Source organism: Drosophila guanche, unplaced genomic scaffold, assembly GCF_900245975.1.
Source record: "Drosophila guanche unplaced genomic scaffold, DGUA_6, whole genome shotgun sequence".
Classification (NCBI taxonomy): domain Eukaryota; kingdom Metazoa; phylum Arthropoda; class Insecta; order Diptera; family Drosophilidae; genus Drosophila; species Drosophila guanche.
The window spans coordinates 5701386-5727993 of NW_022995747.1; the positions used below are offsets into that span (position 1 = coordinate 5701386).

At 42.9% G+C, this 26608-nt stretch overlaps 5 protein-coding genes across 21 annotated transcripts in view; 4 read left to right on the forward strand and 1 right to left on the reverse strand.

The window, feature by feature from the left end:
- LOC117582757 (ataxin-2 homolog) overlaps window positions 1-26608 on the reverse strand; it is a 45330-nt gene that overhangs the window by 8884 nt on the left and 9838 nt on the right. For 2 of the 16 annotated variants that reach the window (XM_034270707.1, XM_034270701.1), the window contains exons 7-20: window positions 25021-25546; window positions 24844-24955; window positions 21549-21694; window positions 21281-21481; window positions 20875-21065; window positions 20139-20814; window positions 19797-20077; window positions 18486-18566; window positions 16907-17257; window positions 16574-16810; window positions 15552-15875; window positions 14959-15247; window positions 11633-11700; window positions 7453-8051 (exon numbers count right to left, since the gene is read on the reverse strand). In XM_034270707.1, the coding sequence (XP_034126598.1) occupies window positions 7453-8051; window positions 11633-11700; window positions 14959-15247; window positions 15552-15875; window positions 16574-16810; window positions 16907-17257; window positions 18486-18566; window positions 19797-20077; window positions 20139-20814; window positions 20875-21065; window positions 21281-21481; window positions 21549-21694; window positions 24844-24955; window positions 25021-25546 (4082 nt within the window). Of the gene's footprint in view, window positions 1-6859; window positions 6881-7452; window positions 8052-11632; window positions 11701-14958; window positions 15248-15551; window positions 15876-16573; window positions 16876-16906; window positions 17258-18485; window positions 18567-19796; window positions 20078-20138; window positions 20815-20874; window positions 21066-21280; window positions 21482-21548; window positions 21695-24843; window positions 24956-25020; window positions 25577-26608 lie in introns of those variants that run through there. The other 14 variants (XM_034270702.1, XM_034270700.1, XM_034270710.1 and 11 more) reach the window with 12 other exon arrangements.
- Window positions 345-4478, forward strand: LOC117582763 (sodium-independent sulfate anion transporter). 2 transcript variants are annotated; one of them, XM_034270727.1, is made up of 6 exons: window positions 345-504; window positions 2133-2797; window positions 2869-3205; window positions 3274-3536; window positions 3599-3784; window positions 3849-4478. In XM_034270727.1, the coding sequence occupies exons 1-6, from the start codon at window positions 474-476 to the stop codon at window positions 4203-4205; spliced, it is 1839 nt and encodes a 612-aa protein (XP_034126618.1). In that variant the 5' UTR covers window positions 345-473; the 3' UTR covers window positions 4206-4478. The 2 variants fall into 2 exon arrangements, with proteins under 2 accessions (XP_034126618.1, XP_034126617.1); XM_034270726.1 differs by lacking the exon at window positions 345-504 and adding an exon at window positions 1904-2051.
- LOC117582769 lies at window positions 22777-23395 on the forward strand. The gene is made up of 2 exons (XM_034270734.1): window positions 22777-22832; window positions 22886-23395. The coding sequence occupies exons 1-2, from the start codon at window positions 22782-22784 to the stop codon at window positions 23387-23389; spliced, it is 555 nt and encodes a 184-aa protein (XP_034126625.1). The 5' UTR covers window positions 22777-22781; the 3' UTR covers window positions 23390-23395.
- Window positions 23469-24106, forward strand: LOC117582771. The gene is made up of 2 exons (XM_034270736.1): window positions 23469-23527; window positions 23584-24106. The coding sequence occupies exons 1-2, from the start codon at window positions 23474-23476 to the stop codon at window positions 24013-24015; spliced, it is 486 nt and encodes a 161-aa protein (XP_034126627.1). The 5' UTR covers window positions 23469-23473; the 3' UTR covers window positions 24016-24106.
- LOC117582770 lies at window positions 24132-24817 on the forward strand. The gene is made up of 2 exons (XM_034270735.1): window positions 24132-24253; window positions 24306-24817. The coding sequence occupies exons 1-2, from the start codon at window positions 24182-24184 to the stop codon at window positions 24762-24764; spliced, it is 531 nt and encodes a 176-aa protein (XP_034126626.1). The 5' UTR covers window positions 24132-24181; the 3' UTR covers window positions 24765-24817.

Consider the following 26608-nt stretch of genomic DNA (forward strand, 5'->3'; position numbering starts at 1 on the left):
CCCCCCCCCCCCCCCCCCCCCCCTGTACGTACTTGGGCCGCGATATCGTCGTAGTGTCGTAGTGCTGCCGTTGACATATCCAGTTATATATTAATTTGTGGGCCCAGCCTCCGCCGCAATGTTTGTGTGCCCATCTGCCTGCCGAATGGGGCGTTAAGTGTGCCATTGTTGCGCTGATCTCGAGCAGAAAGAAAGAGGATTGCTTGTCGCCGTTTTTCTTGACTCTTTTCATTTTCTGTGTGTTATCAGAAACATCTGCTTCGTCCCAGCCCAGCACAGCCCAGCCCAGCCCAGCCCATCCCATCACAGCTTATTTATCATTCAGAAATTCGCCTATTTGGCAGTTTTCATTAGATTGCGGAACGGTGCACTTGGGTCACACGGGTGTACCTTGTACTCGCATATCCTTCAGCTACAATAACTTGAATGAGCTGTGCTCAAACGACCTCAGTGGATATACGGCTACGTGCAGCATGTCGATCGTAAAGAAGTTATCCTTCGATGGTAGGTTTGAGACCCAAGTTACGGATTCTCTTGGATTACAAATCTGTTGGAAGTGGTTCAATAATTGTGTTGGGCAAGTGAAACGTGAGACAGATTTAAAGGTCGCTGCAGACTCCAGCAACTGTCGCTCAATCGATGGCTTAGATCCGTTTTAATGTTAGTTGTAGGTGCTCTTTCGGTTTATCTAAATTCATTCTATATTTTGCTCTCAAATTTCGAGCATTCATACACTTAAGTTCCAAGCACATTGTACGTTGTATCCCTCACATTTCGCTCTACTTCTAAACACTTTACAAGTGCAATTTCTATAGCTGCTGCCACATTAATTAGCGTCCGTAGAACAGCTGCAAAATCTGGCCAACGAAAGCCGTTGGCCTGATGTTACAAATTAACATTAATTTTTGGTTTTTGGCTCCAACTTGACCGCTAATGTTGCTCTTATGACAACAAAAAAAGTGCTTAAAAATGTACAAACCACACAAATGACAAGAGCAAAATTTGATTAAATGGCAGCTGGGCGCATCATTAAAGCAAATGCAAAATTAATAATAATAATCATTTAATAGGCACTTGGGCAGAGTCAATGGCAGAAGTTGTACATGCGCTGAGTGCGTGATATTTGCTCCACCCAATAGAGCATTGATTTGATGTATTGAGTGAATGATTGAATGACAAATAGGGTAAACAACCTGATGTACAGACACACACTGGTACGTACGTGATGTACAACTATTGAGCAGTGTTGGCATTAACTTTTAGCACAAAATTTGTGGCAAAGCTAACACCCACTTTGCATCAATTGTTCCAAAAGTCAGCCGATGACTCACAGTCTGCCAGTCGGTCTTCTTTTGATATGAACCATTGTGAAAATTGTGCTAATTTGAGGGGATTGCAATTTTCTAGTGAATTTTAATCACGTATCTGCTGGTTATGTTTGCTCTATTTGATTTGTGGACACAATCTTGACTGCGCTACAAAAATCAGGGCTACGATTCGAAATATATTTACATAACAACTCGGTGTACATTTGAGGAAGCGAAAACTGGTTTCCCAGAGTCCGGAACAAGCACACAGCTAGACTGATAGATAGAGCCAGTAGTTCCCCGCTCCCAATCGAGCTAAAGAATCTCGTCGATTGCTGTTTATAACTATTACACGGGAACAGCTACACAACCCATCGGAGTCCGTGCATGCATATTCTACCTGTTTAACGTTTTCACACAATTAAATTGTTTATTTTGTTATTTTTATTCGCTGTGACTCGCAGCTCGGGCCGCTCTCTGGCCTGTGCTCGGACAGCAGCTCGTTCCGATCCGTGTTAAAATGCTAAAAAAAGTTGCCCCTTTGGCTTGAGCAAAAAAAAAGCAAAAATCAAACAAAATTTCGGCTGGTACTTGGCCCATTGGCGAAACAGACAAATCAGTACAAAATGCGTTGGCCGCGAAAGCACACGTTCGGCTTGTGGCCCACGGTGGGCAAACGGAGTGGCAGTGGAGCATCCAAAGGCCAGTCGGCGGGTGTTGCCACAGTGGCCACCATTTACGATCGTAGGACGCGCAGATCAAACCATCTAAAACACGAAAACTTTCACTGAAGTGCACTCCACCACTTGTCTCTCTCCGTTTCAGCCAATTGCGAGGAGAAGGAAAAATATACGCTGCAGAATGGCGACGATTGCTACGACCAGGCAAACGGACACACTGTCGACGTGGAGGGGAAGTACACGAAGGCCAAGCAGGCCCACTGGCTGCTGCGTCGCATCTACATTCTCAGCTGGATACGGAGCTACGATCGGGAGCGTGCCTTTGCCGATCTGATTGCGGGCATCACCCTGGGGCTGACGATCATTCCGCAGAGCATTGCCTATGCCGCGCTAGCTGGCCTCTCCTCGGAGTACGGCCTGTACTCGGCCTTCATTGGATCCATCATATATGTCTTCTTTGGCACCATACCGCAGGTCTCCATTGGACCCACCAGCCTGATGGCCATTCTCACGCTGCAATTCTGTGCGGATAAACCTGTGCAGGTGGTCATCGTGCTGGCATTTCTCGCGGGATTAGTGGAACTGGCCATGGGTGTCTTTCAGCTCGGATTTATAGTGAGCTTTATACCGGCTCCGGTGACCAAGGCATTTACCTCTGGCACTGCTGTGATTGTGGTGTTTGCGCAGATCAAAAATCTCTTGGGTGTTCGCGTGAAAGGATTCCCCTCGATCGGGGAGTTCTTTGGCAGCATTCGACCCTCGGATGCGGCCATGGGCATTTTCTGCTTGGTTGTGCTGCTGTCGTTGCGTGTAAGCTTTTGCAGAGAACATATTAATTAGTCCTTGGGGGAGTGTAATCTCTTGTTTCTCTGCCCCTGCAGCTCCTTTCCCAGGTGAAATTCAAGCAAGACTCACCGATGACACGGCGCCTGAAGAAGGTTCTGTGGTACATTAGCATCTCACGCAATGCTTTGGTTGTCTTCTTCACCGGCCTGCTGGTCTTCATTTGGGTAAAGAAGAGCTCCCTGGAAGCGGTGCCATTTGCCCTTTCCTCCAAGGTGTCCTCGGCCATGCCCTCGATCAAGCTGCCGCCCTTTGCCTTCGAGTACCAGAATCGTACCTACGTCTTCACGGACATCCTGCACGAGCTGGGCAGCGGCATCGTTGTGGTGCCCATTGTGGCAGTGCTGGCCAATGTGGCAATTGCCAAGGCTTTCGGTACGTATACGAAATGTCCACTGTCCAAATGTCCAACTTTTGGCTCACTCGATTGCTTTTTTGTGCAGTGAAGGATGGCAATCTGGATGCCTCGCAGGAGATGCTCACACTGGGCCTGTGCAACATTGCTGGCTCCTTTTTCAGCGCAATGCCCACGTGTGGAGCGTTCACCCGCTCGGCGGTGAGTCAGGCCTCAGGCGTACGCACACCCATGGCTGGCATCTACACGGGCTTGATTGTCCTTTCCGCTCTGAGCATTCTGACGCCGTACTTCCAGTACATACCCAAGGCTTCGCTGTCTGCTGTGCTCATTGCAGCGGTGATCTTTATGGTGGGCTATTTTCATTTGCTCAACTTTCCCCTCATTTATCAGTGACAAATATTTCCCCACAGATCGATCTGGCGCCCGTGAAGGAGCTGTGGCAGACCAACAAAAAGGATTTCTTCAGCTGGGTGGGCAGCTTCATCATCTGCCTGGTGGCCGGCGTGGAGTTGGGTCTGCTCTTTGGCATTGTCCTCAGCATGGTGTTCATTTTGCTGCGTTTGGGTAATCCCAAAATTGAGGTTTCCCTGAAACAGGTTAGCAAGAGTAGCTGAGAAAAAGGGTTTCCCTTTGGCTAAAGTTACTCTCTGTCCTTTGCAGGAGGAGTCCCTAACTTATGTGCATGTTGTGCCCCAGTCGGACATCTATTACACAGGCGTGGACACGCTGCGCGGCGAGTTGCGTGGCGCCTCTTCGCTCTACCGCCACGACTTTCCCGTGGTGCTGGACTGCAGTCGCTTCATGCAGTTCGATGCCACGTTCACAGAGATGCTGACAGCTGTCAGCAAGGAGATGGCCGAGAACGATGTGCTGCTGATACTGCAAAACATGAGCCTGAAGGTGCAGCAAATGCTGCCCGTGATTGGCAATGTACGCTTCTGCCAGGAGGACAGTCAGCTGATTAGTCATCTGCAGCAGGAGAAAGAGTCTGGGCAGCAGCTCGATGCGAAGCTCTGAGTGTTGGTTCCTATTATCTCAGTCAGTCAGTCAGTCAGTCAGTCAGTCAGCCAGCCTGTCAGTCTGTTTGTTTCGCTGTTTGTTTGCCTAGATGAATGTTCTGTGGAACTGTCATCGTTTGGGCGTTTGCATGTGACGGGCTAGCATTGCGCAATTGCTTCGCTAGTTAGCTCTTTAGATTAAGTTATTTAGTAAGCGGCTCTGTAAATACTTAATTGCATTATTAAATCAAATATATTGTATGCTGCTTTGTTGGCCTGCACAGATAATGAAGCCCACAAATGGGAGAGAGCTCACGTGTCGCAGGCTGCTATGAGTAATTGTTCTTTATGATTGTAGCAGCCGAAAACAATCTGAATGAAATTCAGTGATAATTACGAGTCATTAAGAGTCATTTCATCGTTTTTGTTTCTTTGAAATTGTTGTTTAATTATTATGTTTGTCTTTGTTTTTTTTTTGTTTTTTTCGCTTTTTTGTTTGTTCAATAAGGAAATTATAATTTATAGAAAAAGTATAATAATACAGTATAACAATTTAGTTGGTTGTTTTTTTCACGTTTTGTTTTTGGTTTTTGGTTTTTGGTTTTTGCTTGTTTCATAGTATTTATCCGCCATTATCCTCCGCTTTGTCTGTGTGTTGGGGGGTTGGGGATTTTTATTTATCTCTGGTATTCCAGTGTAACTAAATAAATTGTTGTGTGTATGGTAGGGTGATTATATAGTGTAGCTGTGTAATCTGTGTATATCTGTGCAGCCGTTGCATAGTCCCGCAGGACAGGCAGCCACTCCGGTGGTGCTGGTTGGGCTTGCTTCTGCTTAGCTTGTAATTGCTTGTCGCTTATCCCCTCTTCGGAAGTGTCTAAATAATACAATGGTATTTCTCTCTTTGATTGTTAAGTTATAAATTATTTACGTGGGGTACTGTTAACACTCCTCTTTGTTGCTCACATTTTTCAACATTTTCTTAGCTAACATTTGCGACTAGTTCTGATTCCGATTCCGATACTCATTCTCATATCTGCCATAAACTACAAACAATTTCAGCCAGTGTTTATCGTACAATGTACAGTGTCAACCTGCAGTGTGTGTGTGTGTGTGTGTGTCTGGGTGTATCTATGTAAAGTAATCCTTTGCTCACAAATTCATTGCCTTTCTCAAGCACAAGTTACATACAATGTCGTATGTACATGGGCAACACTGTATGCGCTTTCGCGCTCTTTAAATATTTTTTATATAATTTGTTTTCTTTTTTTGGTAACTTTTTGTTTCTTTAATATATGTCTTTTATTTTTTGTAATATATTTTTGTTGTAAAGCAAGAGGTACGCATGTATGTGTGTATATCTGTGTGTGTGTGTCTGTGAGAGTTGAAGCAATTGTTTGGAATATTAGGAAACAGTTTTACACTCTCTTCGAACAGGATAAAGCAAAGCCCTCGGAGAGACAAAAGAAAGAATAGGCAAAAAACTACTGGTAGCTATAGTTGGCTTGGAAACACTGTCCGCGTATGCATAATAGATAGGCAATAGGATAGGATTGCGTATACGCAAAGTGGCAGGTGGAGCAAGGGGTTGGGTTGAGAAAAGTAAAATGTTTTCTCTCTTCTTCTTTCTAGGGAGTTTGTGGAATTTCTTTACTGTGGTCTAGTGCTAAGTTCTTGTGCTTTGTTAAGTACTTTTTGTTATATTTATTATATGCCACCTGGGGGGGGGGGGCACATGCAATATGTAGGAGTAGATCTCTCTTGGTCTTTGGTTTGCTTTATGTTTACACTGATATTTATCGCTTATATGCTTCTATGGACATCAAAAACACTGTAAGAAATAGGGGGGGGAGGGCAATCGAAAGATGGTTAACGTCCATCACTGGAAAGTGTGGGAGCGCAGGCGTAGGGGGTAGAAGTTTTGTAGCTGAAACTGGAAGTAAATGGTCGCCCGAGTAGGAGGTGTGGCTTGAATGCGAATTTTGTATATAGTCTATGCGTATATATATGTATTTATGTATTGTATGTAAATATGTATGTATCAATATCATATTTATTCATTAGTTTTAATGTACTCGTATGTATATTTGTTCCTGCCTCTCTCTGCTGACATTGCATTGCACCCATTGCACTCCACGTGCGGTTGCTTGTTGCTCCTTCCTCTCTCTCTCTCTCTTTGATTTATAAACGTAATTTTAATGTTCTTTAGTTTTCAATATACTTTAAATATATACATATAATATATGTATCTATATGTTGGGTTTTCTTTTTTAGTTTAGTTTTACCTTATGTGTTTGCTTTTCTTTTCTTTTCTTTTCTCTTTTAATTTATTTATCATTTATTCTCGTTTTTGGGGTTTTTTGGATTTTCTTCTTTAATATTTATAAACTGGTCAGCAACAGTAGCAAATTTAACAATGTGCGTTAACAAATAATTGTAAATATAATGTATATATATATATTTATGTATTTTTCTCCGACTCTCCGCTTACCCATCCCCATCCCCATCCCCATCCCCATTTCCACTCCCATTCTCATCTGCATTTGTGTATTAAGTTTAAGTTGTTTATGTGTGTGTCTGTGTGTATTGATGTGTGTTATGGTTCTTCGAATCTCTGTTTTTGTTTCATAATTTTACAAGAATTCATTTTTTTGTCGGCTCTTTTTGGGATGCTGCTGCCGCTGCTGCTGTTGCCTGTCACTCATAATATTTCTATCAATTTAATTAATAAAAAATATTACCATTATGACTATTAGTTGCAGTTTATCCATATCATTTTTGTGTTTTTTTTTTGTTTATCATTATTAACAACAACAGCAACAACTTTCACATTAGCCCACTGTGGACCGGGGATTGGGTTTTCATTTTTTCAATATTTTTATTTTTATTTTGTATTTTATTTGATTTTCTTTGTTTTTTTTTGGTATCATTCTTAGCGTTTTTGTTTTTGGTTTTTCTCGTTTATATATTAGCTTAGTAATCGTAGTCATAATCAATAGCAATAATCATAACCATCCATAATCCATAATCCATAATCCATAATCATAGTAGTAATAATAGGTCTAATCTACGAATAATATAACAGGACCCTATGGAATGACCGGGGTTATTTGCCAAAGCCGAACCCAAATTTACCAAATAGATCTTTGCCTTTCGAGAGGACATCGCCGCCGGGCGCCGCCGCTGCAATGCCCTTGAGGCCGCCCAGAAGACCGCCGCCTTGCGCTTGCGGCGGTGGCTGGGCTTGCTGTGGCATTTGCTGTTGTTGTTGCTGTTGTTGCTGCTGCTGCGGTTGTTGCATGCCCTGCTGTTGCATGCCCTGCTGTTGCATGCCTTGTGGCATACCCTGTTGCATACCCTGTTGCATGCCCTGTTGCATGCCCTGTTGCATCCCGGGTTGTGCACCAAAGGCATTTGCTTGTTGCTGCGTTGGCTGCACACCGCCAGGTGGTTGCATTGGATCCGTTTTGGGCGGTTGCTTCGACCCAAATAGACCACCGGTGGCAGCCGAAGTAGCACCAGAGAGCAGGCTAGTCGCGCCGGAGAACAGGCCACCCGTTTGCGCCTGCGTCGTTACCGGCGGCTGTTGCGGTTGTTGCTGCTGCTGTCCTCCCATTCCCATTTGCGGGCCCATCTGTCCCATTCCGCCCATTTGCTGTTGTCCCATTTGCTGCTGTCCCATCTGCTGCTGTCCCATCTGCTGTTGCGGCTGTTGGCCCATTCCCATCATTCCAGGTTGTCCTCCCATTTGCTGTTGCTGTTGTTGTTGTTGCTGCGTCTGTTGCTGACCGTACGGCTGCTGCTGCTGCTGCTGCTGCTGTTGCTGTTGTTGCAGTCCAACATTACCAACGCGGCCGATCATCCCCTGCAAGTTGGCGATTAGCGAATATACCAAAGAGAACGAGAACGAGTTAGTCGAATGGCTCCAATCAGTGCTAAGTAATCTCTCATCAAAACGAATGGCAAACTAATTGTTCAAATATTTGTTCATATATATATTTGTTGTACGTATAGTTGATAGTAATTATGTGTTAAATTTTTGCTCAAAATATATTTTCATATAATTTTCTTTTGTTCTCTCAAGTGGCCATGGGATTTGGTTTGGTTAGTTTGGTTTTAGCAGTGAAAAAACAATCTAGGATATTTTGGGGGGTGTCGCTCGTCCACGAGCAGTAAGTAGTTGCAGAGTTACTTGAGATGGTTTGTTGTTTGATTTTTGTTGGTTATGTTAGTAATGGCAACTACATGCTTTAACTACTAAATTGGCAAAAAATGGCTACACTCAAGAACCGGCGGAACCGACAGCGAAACTGGAAGCAGAAGCACATCCAGTGGAACTTCTCGTAGATCCGATTGATCCCGACTTCAATCAAAACGAATACCAGTAGCAATTCGCCATGGTAAGGGCTCGACAGTTTTCCTTTAACTCTTTTGTTTGGTTTGGAAAAGTAACTCAAAAACTATGTAGAACTAGCAACGTTTCTTAATAGTTTTCAACGCAAACTGAAGTGGGGCCTAGGGCCAAAAGGTGAAACACAAAAAGTTGCATTACAAAACTAAAAACAAAACAAAAATACGTTTCGACAACAGATTTGCAACAATTAATTGTTTGTTTTTTTTGGTGGGCAGGAGACAAACTCTAGTCAAAAACAACAACTCTCGATGCTGGAGCCTGGTTTGGCACGGACTTTGCTACGTAATCGTAGTGGTTGTGGATCTAAAACGCTATTTTACGAGTATTTACACTACCTTGATGCGGCGTGAGAGACGATATGTGGGGGGATAAGTTGTTGTTGTGTATTTTGTGATCGATTGTGTCATATAATCATAATCCATCTATAGTTTCGAGTTTGACTGGTTCGATGAACAAAACCAAGTTAAAATATAAATTTAAATGCTTCATTTCCGTTTTCGTATCGCTGTTTTTTTTTCTTGTCTAAAACTGAAAGCAAAATGCAGTTCTAACAACTAAAAATGTACACAAAAATCATATGAGAGGTGGAGGAGGAGAGGGTTATAGTATGTTTATGTAGAGTGAAAAGCATAATTCAGGGTCACAACTTAGAAGGCAGAAGGCAGAACACAACTAAAACACCAGAGTTGACCAAACAAAAAACAAACTAAAAAATGAAATGAAAACAAAAAGGAAAACGTCAAAGAGTTACACATACAGTGAATCACATAGAAATTTGTACACATTACATCCAATATTCCAATAGTAGTAGTAGCAATTAATTAATATAATTAGTAGCGTTTACCAGTAAAGAAACTAAAATGTATTCATATATAGTTCGATATATATATGCGTATTTATGTATGTATATTTATGGGCGAGGGCGGGGTAATTCTTATCAGCAATAAGTTTTACTTGTGTGTTTGTGTTTGGTATCTGGTATCTGGTTTTTGAGCGTTACTTAGATAAGCTGTGTCTTTTTTTTTGTGCATATTTTTGGGGCATTTTATCTCAATTTGTGGGTTGTGGGAACTTGTTTTTGTTTGCTCTGGAAGACGTTTTGAATTAAGTACATTTGTGTTTCGGATTATCGTTCATAGAGTATGTATGTATATCATAGAGTATTCATGTGGTTGTGTATACATTAAGCAAAGGAAATCTCTATTTATCCCATTAATATACCAACAAACTAAACACTCAAATAAAAAGAAGTCAAAGTTGCCCGCAGTAGCTCTTAGCTTTTAGCCCATAAAGTTTATTAACATATAATATGGAAGAGCAGCAGTTGTGTTTGTTTTTAACTTAAGCCAAGAACCTTCTTAATGACCCTAATACTAGAAAAGAGTTAAAAGGCGGAAAGAATTTCCTTGGAATTCAAATATTTATATACACATTTACACAAATTAAAAGCTTAAGGAATGGACTCCCTCGGATGAGACAAAACAGAGGCGAACTTGCTCGTAGATGAAGAAATACAATAGTAAAAAAAAAAAACACCAGAGAAAGACAAAAGTAAGGGATTCCAAGTATTTTTTTTAATAATTCGACAATAATAATTTCTGCCCAAAAATTTAAACCATAACTTCCAAATGGTCACATGACACATGACTTTGAGAATCCTGAAACGGTCATGGATTCCCTTTAAATACATTCTAAAAGCCTCTAAAAGACGGCATAAAATAAGGAAAACTTATAACTAAACAAAATTGCATACCATAAGAAAAAGTAAAAAAATAACAACAAAACTAAGCGGGAAATTGATGTGAGAATGACTGTGGATTGGCTGTGGAAATTGTTTGCTGAAGCTCCTCCGAAACTCCCTTTATATACAGGCTATACACACAAGCACGATGTCTGGATTATCACACTAAGTATTCCTATCGAGTATATCGAATATATAGTATATGGTACACCAACATGAAGTGCGGCATTTGCAGGCTATATGTTAGTAGTAGTATGGATGCTCTCAACGATACGATCTTTACACACGGACGAGCCTGTTAGATGCTGATGCTGTATGCTTTGTTTCTTGTTGATTTTTTTGGGATGTTTTTGTTTATACTGGATGTTAACTACAAGATATACATGTTGCTAGCTATACATATGTACCATTAAATCGGTTGTTGATTGATATCGTTAAGTTAATTGGCATGTTCATGTACGAGTACTGTACTGTAAGCGTTTGACTTGTTGGGGCTGGGGTTCGAGAGAGTTACGTTATGGTACAGACACATATAGAGTTTATATAGACAGAGTACGATTAGGATAAGGATTAATAGTAGAAGTTAGTAGTGGATATGCGTACAATAGTTATAGACATAGAGAGAGAGAGAGACAGACAGAAAGAGGACGAAACAATGGACTATCGAATCGAGAGAATGAGAAGAGAATGAAGGAGAGACCAACACGACACTACTGGCGAGTGTGTGTGTGTGTGTGTGTGTGTGAGAGTGTGTGTGTGTGCACGAAAGCGATAGCAGTATGCCGGAGGGAAAGAGATGGATAACTACTCTGTTCTGTCAGTGTCAAAGACTGAGTTGTGGCAGGGAGAGTCTGGGTATGATGAATGATTTTTGGACCTTTGAACCGAAAATTAAATGAGTGACAGATACAGCAAGAGGTGGAGGAGAGATATAGCTAGAAGTTTACAGGTAATAGGTACAGGTACACAGGTATAGGTACAGGTATAGGCTGTAGTAAGTAGTTCTTGTTTGTGGCTTCTGTTGTAGTTGTTTTTGTTGTTGTTTGTAGTAATAATAATTATTTGCAAGTAGTAAGTAGAGGTTGTAGCGTTTTTGGGTACTTTGCGTATACATTTTTGGCGTATACGTAACACTCTTTTTTGTTGTTGTTAATTTTAGCAGTTAGTTGTTTTTTTTTTCTCGAAAAACAAACGAAAATATATTTGTATATCGTTGGTTTTCTTCATACTTTCGTTATAACGAATATATCGGAACAAAAAAAGGAAACAAAAGAGAGAAAAGAGTATTTACCTGCGCTTGGTGATCGGGGGCAGGATGGCCCGTGTTGTCTAACAGTGTAGGGGAAGCAGGGCGAGCATCTATAGCAACGAATATAACATAAAGACTTCACATTTACCACAGCAGACCATTACAAAAAATTATTCGAAAGAAGTTTGTAGTAGTCGAACGAAAGAGTTGGAAACCCAAACGTAAATCAAAACCAAAAATCGATAAAACCGTTAACCGAAAACCGAAAACCATAAACAAAACATGAATTTTATATCGAAATTTATGGAGTTTAGACGCGTTCAAATTTGGAGCTAAAAGTGGAGTAGTACTGGAGGAGGACTGCTGAAGCTGCCTGTTCGGGAACTGTGATAATATAGTAAATGTGGGTTGGAAGGATCCTATTCAGGATATCGTTTTTTTTGTTGGTCAATTCCTTATCGTGGGTTGGGTTTGGGTAAGTTAAAACTGAGTCTTGTTCTCTATAATTTCACCGCAGTTCGCACAAAAACAAAAATACCAATTGAAAACTCATAATGAAAGAGGGTAGAATCGAACTTAAAGTAACTTGAAAAACAGTTTAAAATGTTTCTTTTCACATCACTTTCAAATAAATAACGGGCATCATTCGGTTGAAATTTTGGAATTATTTGCGAAAAACGAGAGAAAGAGGCGCCAAATGGATTCAGATTGGTTCGAATTGGATAGCATTTGATTTGATTGTTATTTGATAGGTACACTTGTCCAGACATATGTATATGTAGATTAAAATTGTTTTAAATATTACCTTTCAGATCTAAGGATAGCGCTTGATATTTCTGAATGGTGGATGGTGGTATCGATATGATGGTTCTTTGGTTCTGTTAAGCATTTTGTTATGCACTTTACAAAGTTATTTTTCGGGGCGGGTAAGTATGGGTTATACATAGTAGTAGTAGTTGGACGGGTACTTAGTAGTATATTTTTGGTATATTTAGTATTTTGTGGGTATATTTTCGGGAAATAGTTAAGTTTAAAGTTTAAATTTAGTAGGCATGTATTTTACAAAAAGAGATTTACATTAGTTACAAAGAGACGACTGCGCTCGTATTTATTTGAAAATGGAAATTTTCGTAAATGGTTTTTGGTGCCCTTTTTGGTGGCCCTTTTTTTCTGATGCTGTTGTTGTTTTTGTTGTTATATCTTGAACAAAAGTATGAACGAATAGTAAATATATATATATATCGAAGAAGCTAATTCGCAAACAAACAAGACCAACATTCAGAAAAACCAGAAGGAAAACGTTTAACGAAAACAGAGAAAGAGAAAAAAGAAGCGAGAAAGGAAAATCGAAATTCAAAAATCAACGAGAGGAAAAACAACGCTAAAAGAATAGTTATCTTTTTATTTGAGAAGCAGATACGGAGATACTCGAGTGTACTCAAAGCACTCAACTCAACAATGTTGTATGTATTGTGGGATAAATTTGGGTTGGAGTGGAGTGGATCTTTGGGGGGTTATCCACCAGAGGATAACAATTCGGAATTGGTTTCAGAGATTGTTCCCTAGTCGGACTGTCGTGGTCTGTCAGAGATAGAGCGAGAGAGAGAGGCATTTACCAAGAGTATTTACAGATCATCTGCTTGGGGGGGGGGGGACGTTCTTCACACACAGAAGAGTACAGAGGCTGATTGGCTTTGGTTTATATATCTACGTCTCATTGGTGGGTGATCTACTGGTAGGCAATTCAAGTTCATTCGGCAATCAGGTGCAGGTAATTAGTATTGTTAATGCAAAAACACTCGGCCTTACTTGGTTCAACAAATAAAAACCCATAAACGAGTGAAAATAAGGCGAGAATATAATCTGTTTCAAACTGTTTGTTTTTAAAACAAAATACAATATTCAATTGACATGCAAAGACCAACTATAATTTTTGTACACGGCTAGAGAAAGGCACGCAATACACAGAGAGACGGGAGACCAGTTAAAAATAGGAAAGTAAAACAAAAAAATTGTTTTATAGACAAGAATAAGAAAAAGCTAGGTGAAAATATATATTTACAAAGTTTGATGTGATGAGAAATGATAATGAGGATGATCCTAACTATATTTTGGATACCGATAAATCCAATTGTTTGAGACAGATTTGTGATCTGTTCTGAATTTTATTATTTAAAATATATTTGGTACGAATTCTTAGACTTCTTTTTAATGGAATGGTTCAATGAGTGGATGCTTAGGATATATATATATATATATATATATTGTGTGTGTGTACAACAACAAGAACAACAACTATCTATTGTATATTTGTATTTGATTAGAATAATACATCACTTGTATCCAAATAAAACAAAAGGAAAAGGAAAAAACGTACAGAAAGAATCGAAAGGAAATATATAATGTAGAATATTGATATAGATATATTATATGGAATTGGATATATAATTGGATAATAATATCAAACTGATTGGTGCTGGAAATAATTGAATTTGTACATTAACCAAAATCGCATATTAATTCAATAATTCAAAAAGGAATGGGATAAAAATAGAGAGTTAGATAGAGAGAGAGAGAGAGAGAGTTGCACTTAGGAAGTTTCGCTCGGAATCATAATGGAAATTAAATTTTAGCGGCGTTCAAAAATCAGAATTTGTAACTGTTTTTATTCTATTTTTGTTGTTGTTTCTTTTTTTGCGATAGAGAGAGTCGGAGACAGAAATAGTTTTAGGTAGAGGGAGTGGAAAAGAGTGGAAAATATTCTCAGTGTTTGCTCGGCTGATCGTTTCTTTTGGGGAAGTTTTTGTTCGGAAATTCGGAAAACAAACAAACGAAGGAAGGGGAAGAAACCAAATAAGAAACTGAAAATCTTTTTTTGAAGTGGGGGAGTATCGGTATCAGAAATGGATTTGCTATAGTATTAAGTAGTAGTTGTAGTTGTGGTACATTATCCTGCTTGTGGAATTGGAATTATTGTTTTATGTAGTCTGGAAGAACCTGCATAACGTTGTTGTTATTTTCTTGTTATATTCATCTTATAAAGAGTGATTTCGAGATAAAAGTACATCATGTTTTATGTATTATTTTGTGATTTATTTTTTTGTACGAAAGGAAGAAGAAAAAAAGAAGCCAAAAACTTGGAAAATAAAATGGAAATCTCATGTAATTGAATTGGTTTCTCGATTTGATCACTTTGGATTGGATTGCATCTTTAATTCGTATTCAAACTCAAACGAAGAGAACGCAAAACACGAAGAAGGAAACGCAAGAAACACAAAACGGAAAATTAAAATGAAGAATTGTGACCACAAATAAATTGCGTAGATTATGGTTATTGGATCGTTATGTTCTGCACAAAGCCTACTTACTTTTACCTGGTTGACCACGCCCGGCCGCGCCAGGCATCATATTGTCCCGCGGCGGCGGCGGTGGTCCTCTCGCACCAGGTCCCTGGCCCCTGCCCCGCTGGCTGAGTCCGCCACGTCCGGCTGCACCGCCCGGACCCATCTGGTTGTTGTATTGGTCCGGCGCATCCGCCAGGAAATTTGACGGCACCAGGCCACGCACACCGTCCAGTTCGCCCATGTAGAAACCATCTTCATCCATCTCACCATACACCAATATGATCTCGCCCGTCTTAAAGCACAGTTCCACCTGCTGTAGATGGTAGAAGTCAGAGAAAAGGTCAACGAGATTAGCTCGGAATAATGTTAGAGGAGGAACAGTAGAAGGCAGCAGGAAAAGCACTCTTAGCAGTAAGTGATTGCGGGTCTATGGAGTTCCGGAGACACTCACTTCACAGGCCATGGGATCAATCAAGTCCTGGCGAAAGCCCGGCAAAAAGCTGCCCAACAGACCACCCATAAGACCACCGCTCGCACGGCTCTCCCTTCGCTAAGAAGAGACACAAAAACCAAAAAGAGTCCATGCAAAAATCACCCAAAAATACCCTTGAACCTACCTCGGCATCCACATTGGGACTCAACTCTTGGGGATCGTAGTCGTAGAGGGCAATCATGCGCTTCACCGGCATATTCGCATAGATGTCGCCCCAGCGATCGCGACTCACGTTGCGCATGCTCTGCTGTGGCACCACCTGGCCGGGCATCACCTGCGCCTGTCCACCGACAGCGCCAGCGCCCTGCATGGCGCCAGGCATTTGACCGCCGGCAGCCATCGATGCGGTTGTATCCTCCACCTCGGAGACCATATTGTGCGGCACATAGCCACGACGACCGGCCAGTTCGCCCCAATAGAAGCCATCGGAGTCCTTATCACCAAAGACCTAAATCCGGAACAGAGAGAGTAGCGAAAGATGGGGACAAACATGAGTACAGATCAGGCAGAGATTCTGGTTTGGGTTTGGGATGTGTAATCGCATGGAGATTATTGTGGATTAAAGTGTGTATTGTTGGGTGCATAACGCTAGCTTAACGATTATTTATGGAACTATTAGAACAGAGTTAGAGTTAGAGATAGAGAGAGAGAGAGAGAGAGAGAACAACGTCTACTTAGTGGGTAGAGTATTGATTACTGTATGGGTTGATAGATTGATAAATAGTTATTATTGGTAGAGGGTTAGGGGCTGTGGGGTAAACGGATAACAGTACGGATCGATCGAGTTCTCAAAGGAGTCTGAATGGGTCTAATGGTTCAGTGTGGCAGTGGGTCTGTGAGTTGGATGTCGAATGGTTATTGGTGGGGGCGAAGGAAAAACATGCACTGATCATTTAATTAGCGCAACAAGCAAGCGCAGCCAATATCAATATCAATATCGGATATCGAGATAGAGATCGAGATCGCATCCAATTGCATCCAATTTGCTGGCTGGTTCTTATATCTGGTTACCGTTTGCACCGACTGCTGTGGATCAGGATCACATCGAGCCGTCTGATCTGCGCGTGGATCTGCCTATCATTTGTCGGCAGCTGGAAAGTGTTTTGGTGGTTCTGTGTGCGTGTTGGAAGGGATCAGCGAGCTTACCTTGATCGTATCACCCTCTTGGAATGGCAGCTCTTCGTCGCAGCCATCGGGATTGGGACTCATGGTAGATGGATCGTAGTCGAACATGGCCACAAAGTAGCGGGGTTTCTTCTGCTGTTGCTGCTGCTGTTGTCCGGGCTGCTGCTGGCCACCAGGCTGGTGCTGGCCCTGTTGCTGTTGCTGCTGATTGAGGGGACCCCGTGGGCCCATCATTTGATTGGGCATTTGACCGGGCATCTGACCGGCCATCTGCCCTGGCATTTGGCCAGGCATTTGCCCTGGCATTTGGCCAGGCATTTGACCAGGCATCTGATTGGGCATTTGATTGTTCATCTGCCCTGGCATCTGTCCAGGCATCTGACCGGGCATCTGACCGGGCATCTGACCGGGCATCTGTCCAGGCATCTGCCCTGGCATCTGACCCTGCATCTGACCCTGCATTTGGCCAGGCATTTGACCCTGCATCTGGCCCTGCATTTGTCCTGGCATCTGTCCTTGCATTTGCTGTCCCTGCATGTTCATCTGCCCGGGCACTGGTCCTCGGAAGCGTGGCCCACCTCGGGGACCCTGTGGACCGTACTGTTGTTGCTGTTGGAGTTGCTGCTGCTGCTGTGGCCCCTGCGGTCTGCCTGGCACTGGCGCCATGCCACGCTGTGCACCTGCTGTCCCTGGCTGCTGGTATCCCTGCATTTATTCGATTCGTGTGCCCAAGGATCGTCGATCGGTTGCACGCGCATGAATTTGAATTAATTTAATTGAAATTTAAAATTTTGTTAGCATGTTTTGAGATTCTTTTGAGGTTGTTTTTAGCAGGTTCTTAATCTGTACTCTGTTTTTCTTTCATTCACATTGTCTTTAGAGAGGTTTTGTTTTCGGTTTTTAGTAGCAAAAGGTGGAGGCGTCTGCGTTTAGCTGTTTTTACTTTAAAGTTTTTAACTCTTTTTTTTGTTTTGTTTTGTTAGCCAACAACTAAGGAAGTACGAAAAGCTGAATGTGTGTGTGGGGGTATACATGTATGTATTATGTATATATGTGTGTCTGTGTGTGTGTATGTTACGATCTATATACGAACAACTGAAATTATAATCAATTATCTATAGAGCTGATAGTCGAGTACGAAGCTAGACGAGTACAGAGAGAGAGAGAGAGAGGAGTAAACAGGTTCAGAGGATGGCAGTAAGAAAGCGCACGGAATCGAGTTCGCAGTTATCTATGTGGGTTGGGTGGGAATGGATTACAGTTACAGTTACAGTTAGCAGTTGCAGTTGCAGTTACAGTAGCGGTAGCTGCGCCTGTATGTGTGTGTGTTTTACATGTCTATAGGTACTTGGATATAATTATTTATAAGTTGATTATCACAACACTGACTCTTCGACGCTTTGTACAAATGTTTCGATCTACAAAGTTCCATCTTTGCCATACATAATGCTATGCTGTATGCCTTGTCAGTCCGATCAATCGTGCAGAGGTTCATCTCCACTCTGTTTTTGGTACTTACAAGCCATCTAGCCGTTCGATTTTAAATTCTAAAACACTTCCCTAGAGGCACACAAAAAGATAAGTAACCGATAAGGAAATCTATAAGGAACACAAAACATAAAATCAAAATTCGAATACTCATTTTTTGGCTTTAATATACAGCCCCAATTATCCAGTTGTTTTTTTTTGGTTTTCGATTTGAAAGCGATTTCTAGGCTAAAGAATTAACTGACCAAAAAAAAAAAACGTTTTGTAGCGAACACTTAACATATTTGATTTTATGGCTAAATATTTTCTATAATTAAATTGTTTACGTTTACAATTACTGTTACTTACGTTCTAAAGTGTAAGTGGGTGAGTGTGTGTGTGTGTGTGTGTGTGTGTGTGTGTGTGTGTTTGGCAATATGTGAGAGATGTTGTGGGTATAACTTACATTCTGGTTCACTTGACTCTGTGTGGGTTTCGAGAAGAGGCCACCGAGCAGGCCACCTAATAAGCCGGAGCCTCCGTCAGGCTGTTCGTATATCGTGTATCGATCGTATCAGTTATTGGGTTTCATATAATGAAAATGAATATGTAACTTGTTTTGTTTAAAATTGTTCGTTGCATTGCGTTTTATCCTTAATAAAATTCGATCGGCATTATATCATCAAAGTATATCATTTGCGCTCAAATATTTACTTAGATTATAAAAAACTCTATTTGAAATCTGAATAACTCAACAATATTTGAAATATTGGGTTTGTTTTTGCTTATTAATTATCATTTATTGTCGCAATTTGAATTGCAATCAAATCCAAGACATGCTACAANAAAAAATAAAAAAAAAAAAAAAAAAAAAAAAAAAAAAAGAAAAAAAAAAAAAAAAACAAAAGGAGGGGGGGGGGGGGGGGGGGGGGGGGGGGGGGCAAAAAGAGATCTCTTCAAACCGAAACTTAAAAATGGAATCAATATAAAACTTTACATACATACAAGTTATTTTTTTTTTTGAGTTTTTGAGGGGTGTAGGTCTTTCGTTCAATTGGTTTTTTGGTTCTTATCACATAACAGAGGAACAGCGAGGACTTTGCTGGCAAAGGTCCTCCCAAGTAAGTATTTTGTTTGTGTGAATTTGGTGCGTTTGGTTACAGAATTTCTCTCAGTGTACGAGTATGTATGTATAAGGTAGAAGAAGTATATATAATGTGGTACATTTGCAAAACAAATCGACCGAAAGTAGTAGTAGAAAATAAAGGCAGTCCAAAAGTAGAACTCAGAAAACAGAGACTGACAGAGAGAGCGAGAGAAATGAAGAGAAAACACAGGGGAAACCTCTCCTCCAAGAGGTATATGATGTAGATGCAAATACTTAAAGGAAGAGTTTCAGTGTAAGGGTTGAAGGATTCAATCTGGGTTCTGATGGTGCAGGGGGAATGCAAGCAGTTGGTATGGCATTTCATTTGTTTGTCATTGAATGATTCGTTCTGGGCGAGTATACGTATATATAGAGTAGAGTATAGTATATATATATGACATCTACAAACTGTAGAGGTAGATCTTTATGGTATGTACATTCTTCAATGTTTTGTGTTGGCTTTAAAGTTTAGTTAGATATAATTGAATTTTGTATATTTTTCACTTGACAGCCAATTTGCATTGAAATGACCAAGACAACAAATAAAAACGGAAGTTCATAGAACATTATTTACAGTGTAGATAGTAGATACGGGGGTCTGCCGAGAGCAGCACTCCGCCGTACACTCACCTGGTGACCCGGCTGACCGGGCTGCTGTCCCTGCTGCATTCCCTGCTGCATTCCCTGCTGCATGCCCTGCTGCTGCTGCTGTTGCTGCTGCTGCTGCATGTGGTTGGGATCGTACTGTCCATGCTGATCTTGTTGCCCCATCATATGTGGCTGCTGCAGCTGCTGCTGCTGCCCGGGCATGCCACCCATTTGCTGCTGCATGCCGTGTGGCCCCTGCGGCAGCTGCGGACCCATGCCCATCTGATTTGGTCCCCGTCGAGCAACGGCATTGCGCACAGTGTCTGCAAAGGATTGGATTCATTTATAGATATGCTGAGACACTCCTTTCTGGCCTTTGCTCACTTGGTATCAATATGGGCGCACTGTCCGCCGACTGTGAGTCCCGTGACTTGGTGCGGATGGTCACGGCGCGCGGATTGAAGACGCCCAGCTTGCCAATGTCGATGAGGGCATGGTCGCCGGTGGGTGAATTGATGTCGGTGACCTTCTTACCATCGGCATACACAGCATAGCCGGTAACAGGCCCAGTTGCGGTGGGCCTGGCGACCGGCTGCCATGTCACCAGAATGGTGCCATCCTGTGGCCCAGCCTCGAGCTGAATCTCCTGCGGCGGATCGGGCAGTCCCTTGGTGAGGGTGCGGAAATCAGCATAGGCACCGGGTGCCTCCTCCTGTCCGGGCCTGCCCGGCGTCTGCTGTGGCGTCTGCTGCCCAACCGCGCGCAGATGCTTGGCCCGCACGGTCACCCGATATTGGGTGCTCGGCGCCAGACCAGTGATGGTGTGCCTATACATGCCCGGCTTGACGGTGCGCACCTCCACATTGTTCACACACACCACGTGCTGGTGGTTCGAATTGGCCGGCTGCCACGAGATGACCGCCGAGGAACACGTTATGTGCGAGGCGCGCACCGCCGAGGGGCCCAAATGTGATGTGTCCCGACCAATGATCATGGTGCAGGCGGCGTCCCGGGACGTCTGCCGATTCTGGGTCACGCTCCGCACGCTAATGCGATGCGGCTGTAAAGGGAAACAGCAGAATTAGAATGCGAATAAATGCTGAAGGATCCATCTGCTTACCCGTGTGGAGTCAACGCCCTCGATTAATGCCCGTGTGCGTTCATTGGCCTTCACAGAGACCTTTAGCACACGATCCACATAGACATGATAGCTCTCGATGAGATTGTAGCCCACTGGCTCCGGTGGTGACCAGCCAATGAGCACGCTCTTATTCAGCTGCCGTTCCAGCGTCAAGTGTTTGGGTGCTGGAACTGTGTGACACAAAAGGGAAGAGCATTAGAGGGATGCAGGATAAAGTTAAGTCGATTGCTAGCTGGGACTGCTACTGGTTGTCTACTGTTCCAAGGAGTTCCAAATAAATGCTCACATTCAGGCCCATGCAAAAGCGATGCATTCGCGATGGATCGCCACAAAAACCAAAGAGATTAAAAGATTCTTCATGCGTGAAGCTAACAGATTTAGTTACCATTATCGCTAATGTCATCCTGATCGTGCTCCAGATCGGTGTGCGTCTCACTCAAACGTGCCAAATCCTCGTGGGTGTGTGTGAGCAATGGATTGTGCGGCGGCAAGGAGGGCAGCGACGTTGTGTCGCATTGCATCGAACCATCCTCAGCATCGCGCAAAGTCGATAAAACCGCCTGATGGAATTCCAGTAAATCGTCGCCTGTTTTGCAACAAAATGTATGATTAAATATCCCAAACAAGAGAGAGTGTGGAGTGTCAAAACCTACCCACTAAACGCTGTACAAATGAGGCGGGCACTAGGCCGCGTCTTCCATCCAGTAGCTCCGCATCCAGATAGCCACCCTGCGGCTCACCGCTGGTCCACACCAGCAAATAGTCGCCGGTGCACAGTGACAGCTCGCCCTCAGCCTCTCTGCAAATCCAAATTGGATGATGGAAAATGAAACTAATGTCTTAGAGCTAATCAATTGGGTTTGCCGACAGATGTCGTAACCAAATCGAATCAGTTCGCAGCTGTTGCAAATTCTTCCGCTGATGTATTTACTCCCACTTTGGATCAGTCCATCATGAGGTCCCAACTGATTCTGATTGTTGTGCTGGGCCTTTTCGCCGTATCGGTAGCGACCTTTTTGCCAAAGTTTATCGAAGACACAATGCAGTTTTGGCTAGGAACAGACGAGTCTTCAGACTCATCGACAGTTGAGGAGAAATATGAGCCAAAGAGACCGGTGGAGCAAAAAAAACCAAAGGGGGGCAAAAAAGGGCCACATTCCGAGCGCTTTTCAGTCGACAAGCTCGCTAAAGAAATTGCGAGTAAAAAATCAATGGTGTGTTTCCTGCGCTTTCTGTCCAAGATGATCAAGAATGCAGTCTCATTCTCGGCGGACCTGGCCGTGTGCAGCTCAGGACCTCAGGCAAGATGCCTCAATTACCTGCGAGCCCTCTTCCAAGTGTGCTCTACCCGGGCCAAACCGATTGTGAAGTCCTGTACGGGCATCATCGTGGACCCAGTTGTCGATGTCAAGTACTGCCTCAAAGCGCTGGCCACCAAGACCAAGTCTCTGATTATTGCATTGAAGAAATTCCACCTTGCCTGGCAAAGTGAGGAGCGAAATACGACCCAATGTGTCACGGTGGCGTTTAAGAAAGTTTTCGGTGTTACAAACATTTTTGGTGTCTTCGATGGCTGCCTATTCAAGAATAAGGACAAGGGGCGAAAATATAAAAAAAAGGGAAAGAAGGAAGACACGGAAGAGCAGACGGAAGAGGAGCAAGAGGACGAGGACGAAGACGAAGACGAAGATGAAAACACGAATGCTAAAAAAATCACAATTCCCTGCATGCAGTAAAATACATTTGTAAATTCGATTCCCTCTAAAAATGATCTTTAAAGTGGATGTAAAATAAACCGAATTTCTTCTGTGGCATTCCAAAACAAATCAATTCAAGGTTTGAATTTATGGCTTATAGATAGCCATTTCACCATGAACTCGCACCTCATGCTGGCTGTTGTGCTGTGCACCATCAGCACCGCCTCATCGGCTGAGTTGGTAAGTGCAGGGCAAACAGAGATTCCCAGCTAATTCCCCGATTCTGTTTGCAGAAAAGCGATGAGGCACAAATAAGTTCTGCCAACAGGCTGTCGAGCCTGGCGATTTCCAAAAAAATGATACATTCGAGACACATGAAGTGTTTCCTGCACTGGATGGCGAGGCTTGTAAAGAACAAAGCCACATTGACAATTGCGTTGACGAGATGTACCAAAGGATATGGCAGTAAAGCGTGGCGAATTGTGACCAGCTTTTTATCGATTGTCACCATTGCCACTGTGCCTATTGTGTCAGCTTGTACGGGCATAATTGTCAATGCAGTTGTTGGGGGATTCATCTGCATCAAATCATTGACAACTAAGGGTTTACCATTAATCCAAGCACTGAAAAAGTTCCACGATGTGTGCTCCGGTGAGCCACGAAAAGCAACATCGTGCGCCAGAAAGTTGTTCAAGGATTTCTTTACATTTTCAAGTGTCTACACAGTCATCGATAGCTGCTTATATCCGACAAAGTTTATCGAAAGTTGTGAAATTAAGGAATTAAATGTGGCATAAATCGAATCAAACTGACCAAAATCAATTCGTTTATGGCTCGTTTATGCTTCGTTTCATTAATGGCCCTTGGAATCTCAGTTCAACATGAGGTTCCATCTCGTTCTTGTCTTTGTGCTTTGCTTTTCCATCACTAAATCGGTAAATATCAGAGATCTTTATTTGAGACAAAATATCTCATTTCCGCTCCTTTACAGTTGGTCGCTGGAAAGATCCTCTCAACCGTTGACCTTGCCAAAAAACTGACGAATGCAAATAGCTTGAAGTGTTTCTTGACTTGGCTGTCCAGGCTGGTCAATAACTCTGCCAAGATCACGCTGGAACTGGGTAAATGTGTCAAAAACCATGGCGAAAAATCGGTGCGAGTCCTGGATGCCTACAAGAATCTTCTCGTAGTGGCCGCACCTATCCTTTTGCGCTGTAAGAAGTTGATCGGAGGCATAACTGCTGGTGGGCCAGCTTGTTTGAAAGCCTTTGCTCTTAATTCATTCTCTTTGATTCGAGCATTGAACAATTTGGACAATGCAAGGAACAGCGAACCGCAGAGTAAAACTAAGTGCTCGAGGGATGCGTTAAAGGATTACTTTGGAAGCTCCAATCTCAACGAAATCTTCGATGGCTGCCTATAAACGAATGACAGGAAAACAGCCAACAACCTGAAAGGCAATCTTGCAGTACAAATCGATGATAAATCTGAATAAATCGAATTAAAGTGGCAAATTCCCTTGCATTCGTTCCAAAACAAATCCATTTGGGTATGTCTCTGGTTTAGAAACGCTTTCGTCGAAGACTGTAATGTCTGGTCTGTTCACCATGAAGACCCACCTCGTGCTGGCCGTCGTGCTCTGCTGCTTTTCGCTATCATGGGTAAAAAGTCTTTAACTAAAAAGATCCTAGCCTAATGCTTGAACCCTTGCAGTTGGCAGAGGGACAAGAAGTTAGCTCCTTGAGTATGACTCCTTTTGCCATTGCCATAAGATTGCTGAACCCCAGGAATCTACTGTGCTTTCATTTGTGGCTGGCCAAACTCGTCACAAAGGCACCCGTACTGACAATTCAGTTGTTTGCGTGCACCAAAGGATCTGCTGAAACGACATTGGGGCTCCCTGGATCCTTGAAACAAATGGTCACCATGGCCGCTCCCATTGTTTCGGCCTGTGCGAGCATTGTCTCAAATGTAGCAACTGGTGGCATCAATTGTGTCAGAGAAGTTGCAGCACGTGGCCTAGATCTAGTTACAGTGATGAAGCGCTTCCACCAAGCTCTTATCGGTATACCCCTAGAAACGGCACAATGCGTAAAGCAATCGTTTCAGACATTTTTCGGCGTTTCGAATCTCTTCGAAGTCATCGATGGCTGCTTATTCCCCCAAAAGTAAACCGCATTTTACAATAAATGGATGCCTTAGCCATTGAAAGGATAAATAAGATATGTGTAGATATATTTGCAGAACTTACTCGGGTGGATCGTACGGAAAGCGGGCTATGAACACGCAGCAGCGGCCCTTTCCAGGGATGTCCAGCATATCCACTTGCGGTTCGCTGGCTCCATTCAAGCCATGATTGCGTGCTGCTTAAATATACGAATTATAATCATGAGACACTCTCCTCTCCCATGGGACTTGAAGTACTTACTATCCAGATCCAGGGCACCCAAAGCCAGGCCGGCGCGATTGTGCATCATGCAGAGGCTCAGGCCATCTGCGAATTCGTCCAGGCCCCAATTGCTGGGCGGTATTGGGGAGCAGGGTGAGCTGCGGTTGCCGTATCGCGTCAATGGTATCTCGATCTCGTCCAGCATCTTCATTTTGGAGGCCTGACGCAGGGCGGCCGATGTGAACGGATACGAGGCGCTCGAGGCCACATCCATAAACGGTGGACCATACGAGCTGCCCAATCCACCGGCGGCACCCGCACTCAGGCCATACAGCGATGTGGCGCCCGTGATGCCACTGCCGCTTGGCCCAGCGCCCAGGCCGAGTCCGGCAGCACCCAGCAGGGCGCTGGTATCGAGCATGCTGAGATTGCCCATGGTGGGATGCGTCAGCGAGGAGCCGGCGGCACCAGCGCCACCGCCGCCCAGCCCCAATCCGGAGTAGCTGCTCGAGCCACCGGTCGGCAGGTTATGCGAGTTGAGTGACAGGAGGGGCATGGTTGTGCTCTGTAAATTGTACAGTTGTATTGTTCCGCGCTACTCAGATTCAGATTCAGTTTCAGATTCAATTTCAGTTTCAGTTTCAAATGTCAGTGTTTGGATTGCAGTTTTGGAATTTTGAGTTATTCGGTGGGTGTTGGTTGTGTTTTTGTTCGAATTTACAAGGCATTATTTTGGTTTGGTTTTTCGTTTTTCGTTTTTTGTGTGTTGTTTTGTTTGTTTGTTTTGTTGGATTATTGTACAGGTTTTAGGCATTATTTTATAAGGATATACAGACACGGCACGGGTTTGGTTTGGTTTTTGTTGTATGTACACGCACACACACATAGACACAGAGAGAGAGAGAGAGAGATTTACATAGATACAGATGCAGGCATACATATATGTAGAACAAATTGATTGACGTTTTGCGATCGAACCGCAGATGGCAGAGCCAAAGCACATGTTGGGGCAGTGGAGTAAAACACGTGGAGGGAGGTACACGTCGTGGAGCGAGTGTGTGAGCAAGAGAGCAGAGGGAAGACAAGAAACAAGAGAGGGAGAGAGAGAGAGAGAGAGAGAAAGAGAGCACATAAAACGGGATAAAGAGAGATCACAGAGAGATACACGTTTAATCGGCTGGAGAGAGATCAACGCAATTTTCTAGAAGAACATCATAAAAACGATGGGTAATGGGTATGGGTAATGGGTATTATACTTTGATCTGATCTGATGTGGGGTCATGAATGGTTTAACGAGTAGTACGAGAGAGTAGTTTGTCTGCTATGAACTGAAGCCGTTTCCAAGCATTATCTATTATGGTATGCACGGGTAAGCATAGCATCCAATGATCATCATCATCATCATCATCATCAAAAAACGTTAATCAACAACGAACGGGAGAAGCTTTCAAATGAAATTCTTATTTATATTATGGTTCATAGTTAGGTTTTAGTATGTGTGTATGTATGTATATAATGTGCATTTATATGTATGTATGTATGTATGTATGTACAAATGCATCGATTTACATATGTTCAATGAAGAAAAGTTGTGAAATGTTGGCACGAGTCTGTGTAGCAGAGTGCC

Excerpts from the sequence above, each read along its gene's own strand:
- LOC117582770 (XM_034270735.1), top strand. The coding sequence starts at position 24,182 with ATGTCTGGTCTGTTCACCATGAAGACCCACCTCGTGCTGGCCGTCGTG. Across the intron at positions 24,254-24,305 it reads GCTGCTTTTCGCTATCATGG|TTGGCAGAGGGACAAGAAGT; the intron begins GTAAAAAGTCTT and ends GAACCCTTGCAG.
- LOC117582771 (XM_034270736.1), top strand. The coding sequence starts at position 23,474 with ATGAGGTTCCATCTCGTTCTTGTCTTTGTGCTTTGCTTTTCCATCACT. Across the intron at positions 23,528-23,583 it reads GCTTTTCCATCACTAAATCG|TTGGTCGCTGGAAAGATCCT; the intron begins GTAAATATCAGA and ends GCTCCTTTACAG.
- LOC117582763 (XM_034270726.1), top strand. The coding sequence starts at position 1,934 with ATGCGTTGGCCGCGAAAGCACACGTTCGGCTTGTGGCCCACGGTGGGC. Across the intron at positions 3,206-3,273 it reads GGCAATTGCCAAGGCTTTCG|TGAAGGATGGCAATCTGGAT; the intron begins GTACGTATACGA and ends TTTTTTGTGCAG. Across the intron at positions 3,785-3,848 it reads TTGAGGTTTCCCTGAAACAG|GAGGAGTCCCTAACTTATGT; the intron begins GTTAGCAAGAGT and ends TGTCCTTTGCAG.
- LOC117582769 (XM_034270734.1), top strand. The coding sequence starts at position 22,782 with ATGCTGGCTGTTGTGCTGTGCACCATCAGCACCGCCTCATCGGCTGAG. Across the intron at positions 22,833-22,885 it reads CCGCCTCATCGGCTGAGTTG|AAAAGCGATGAGGCACAAAT; the intron begins GTAAGTGCAGGG and ends TTCTGTTTGCAG.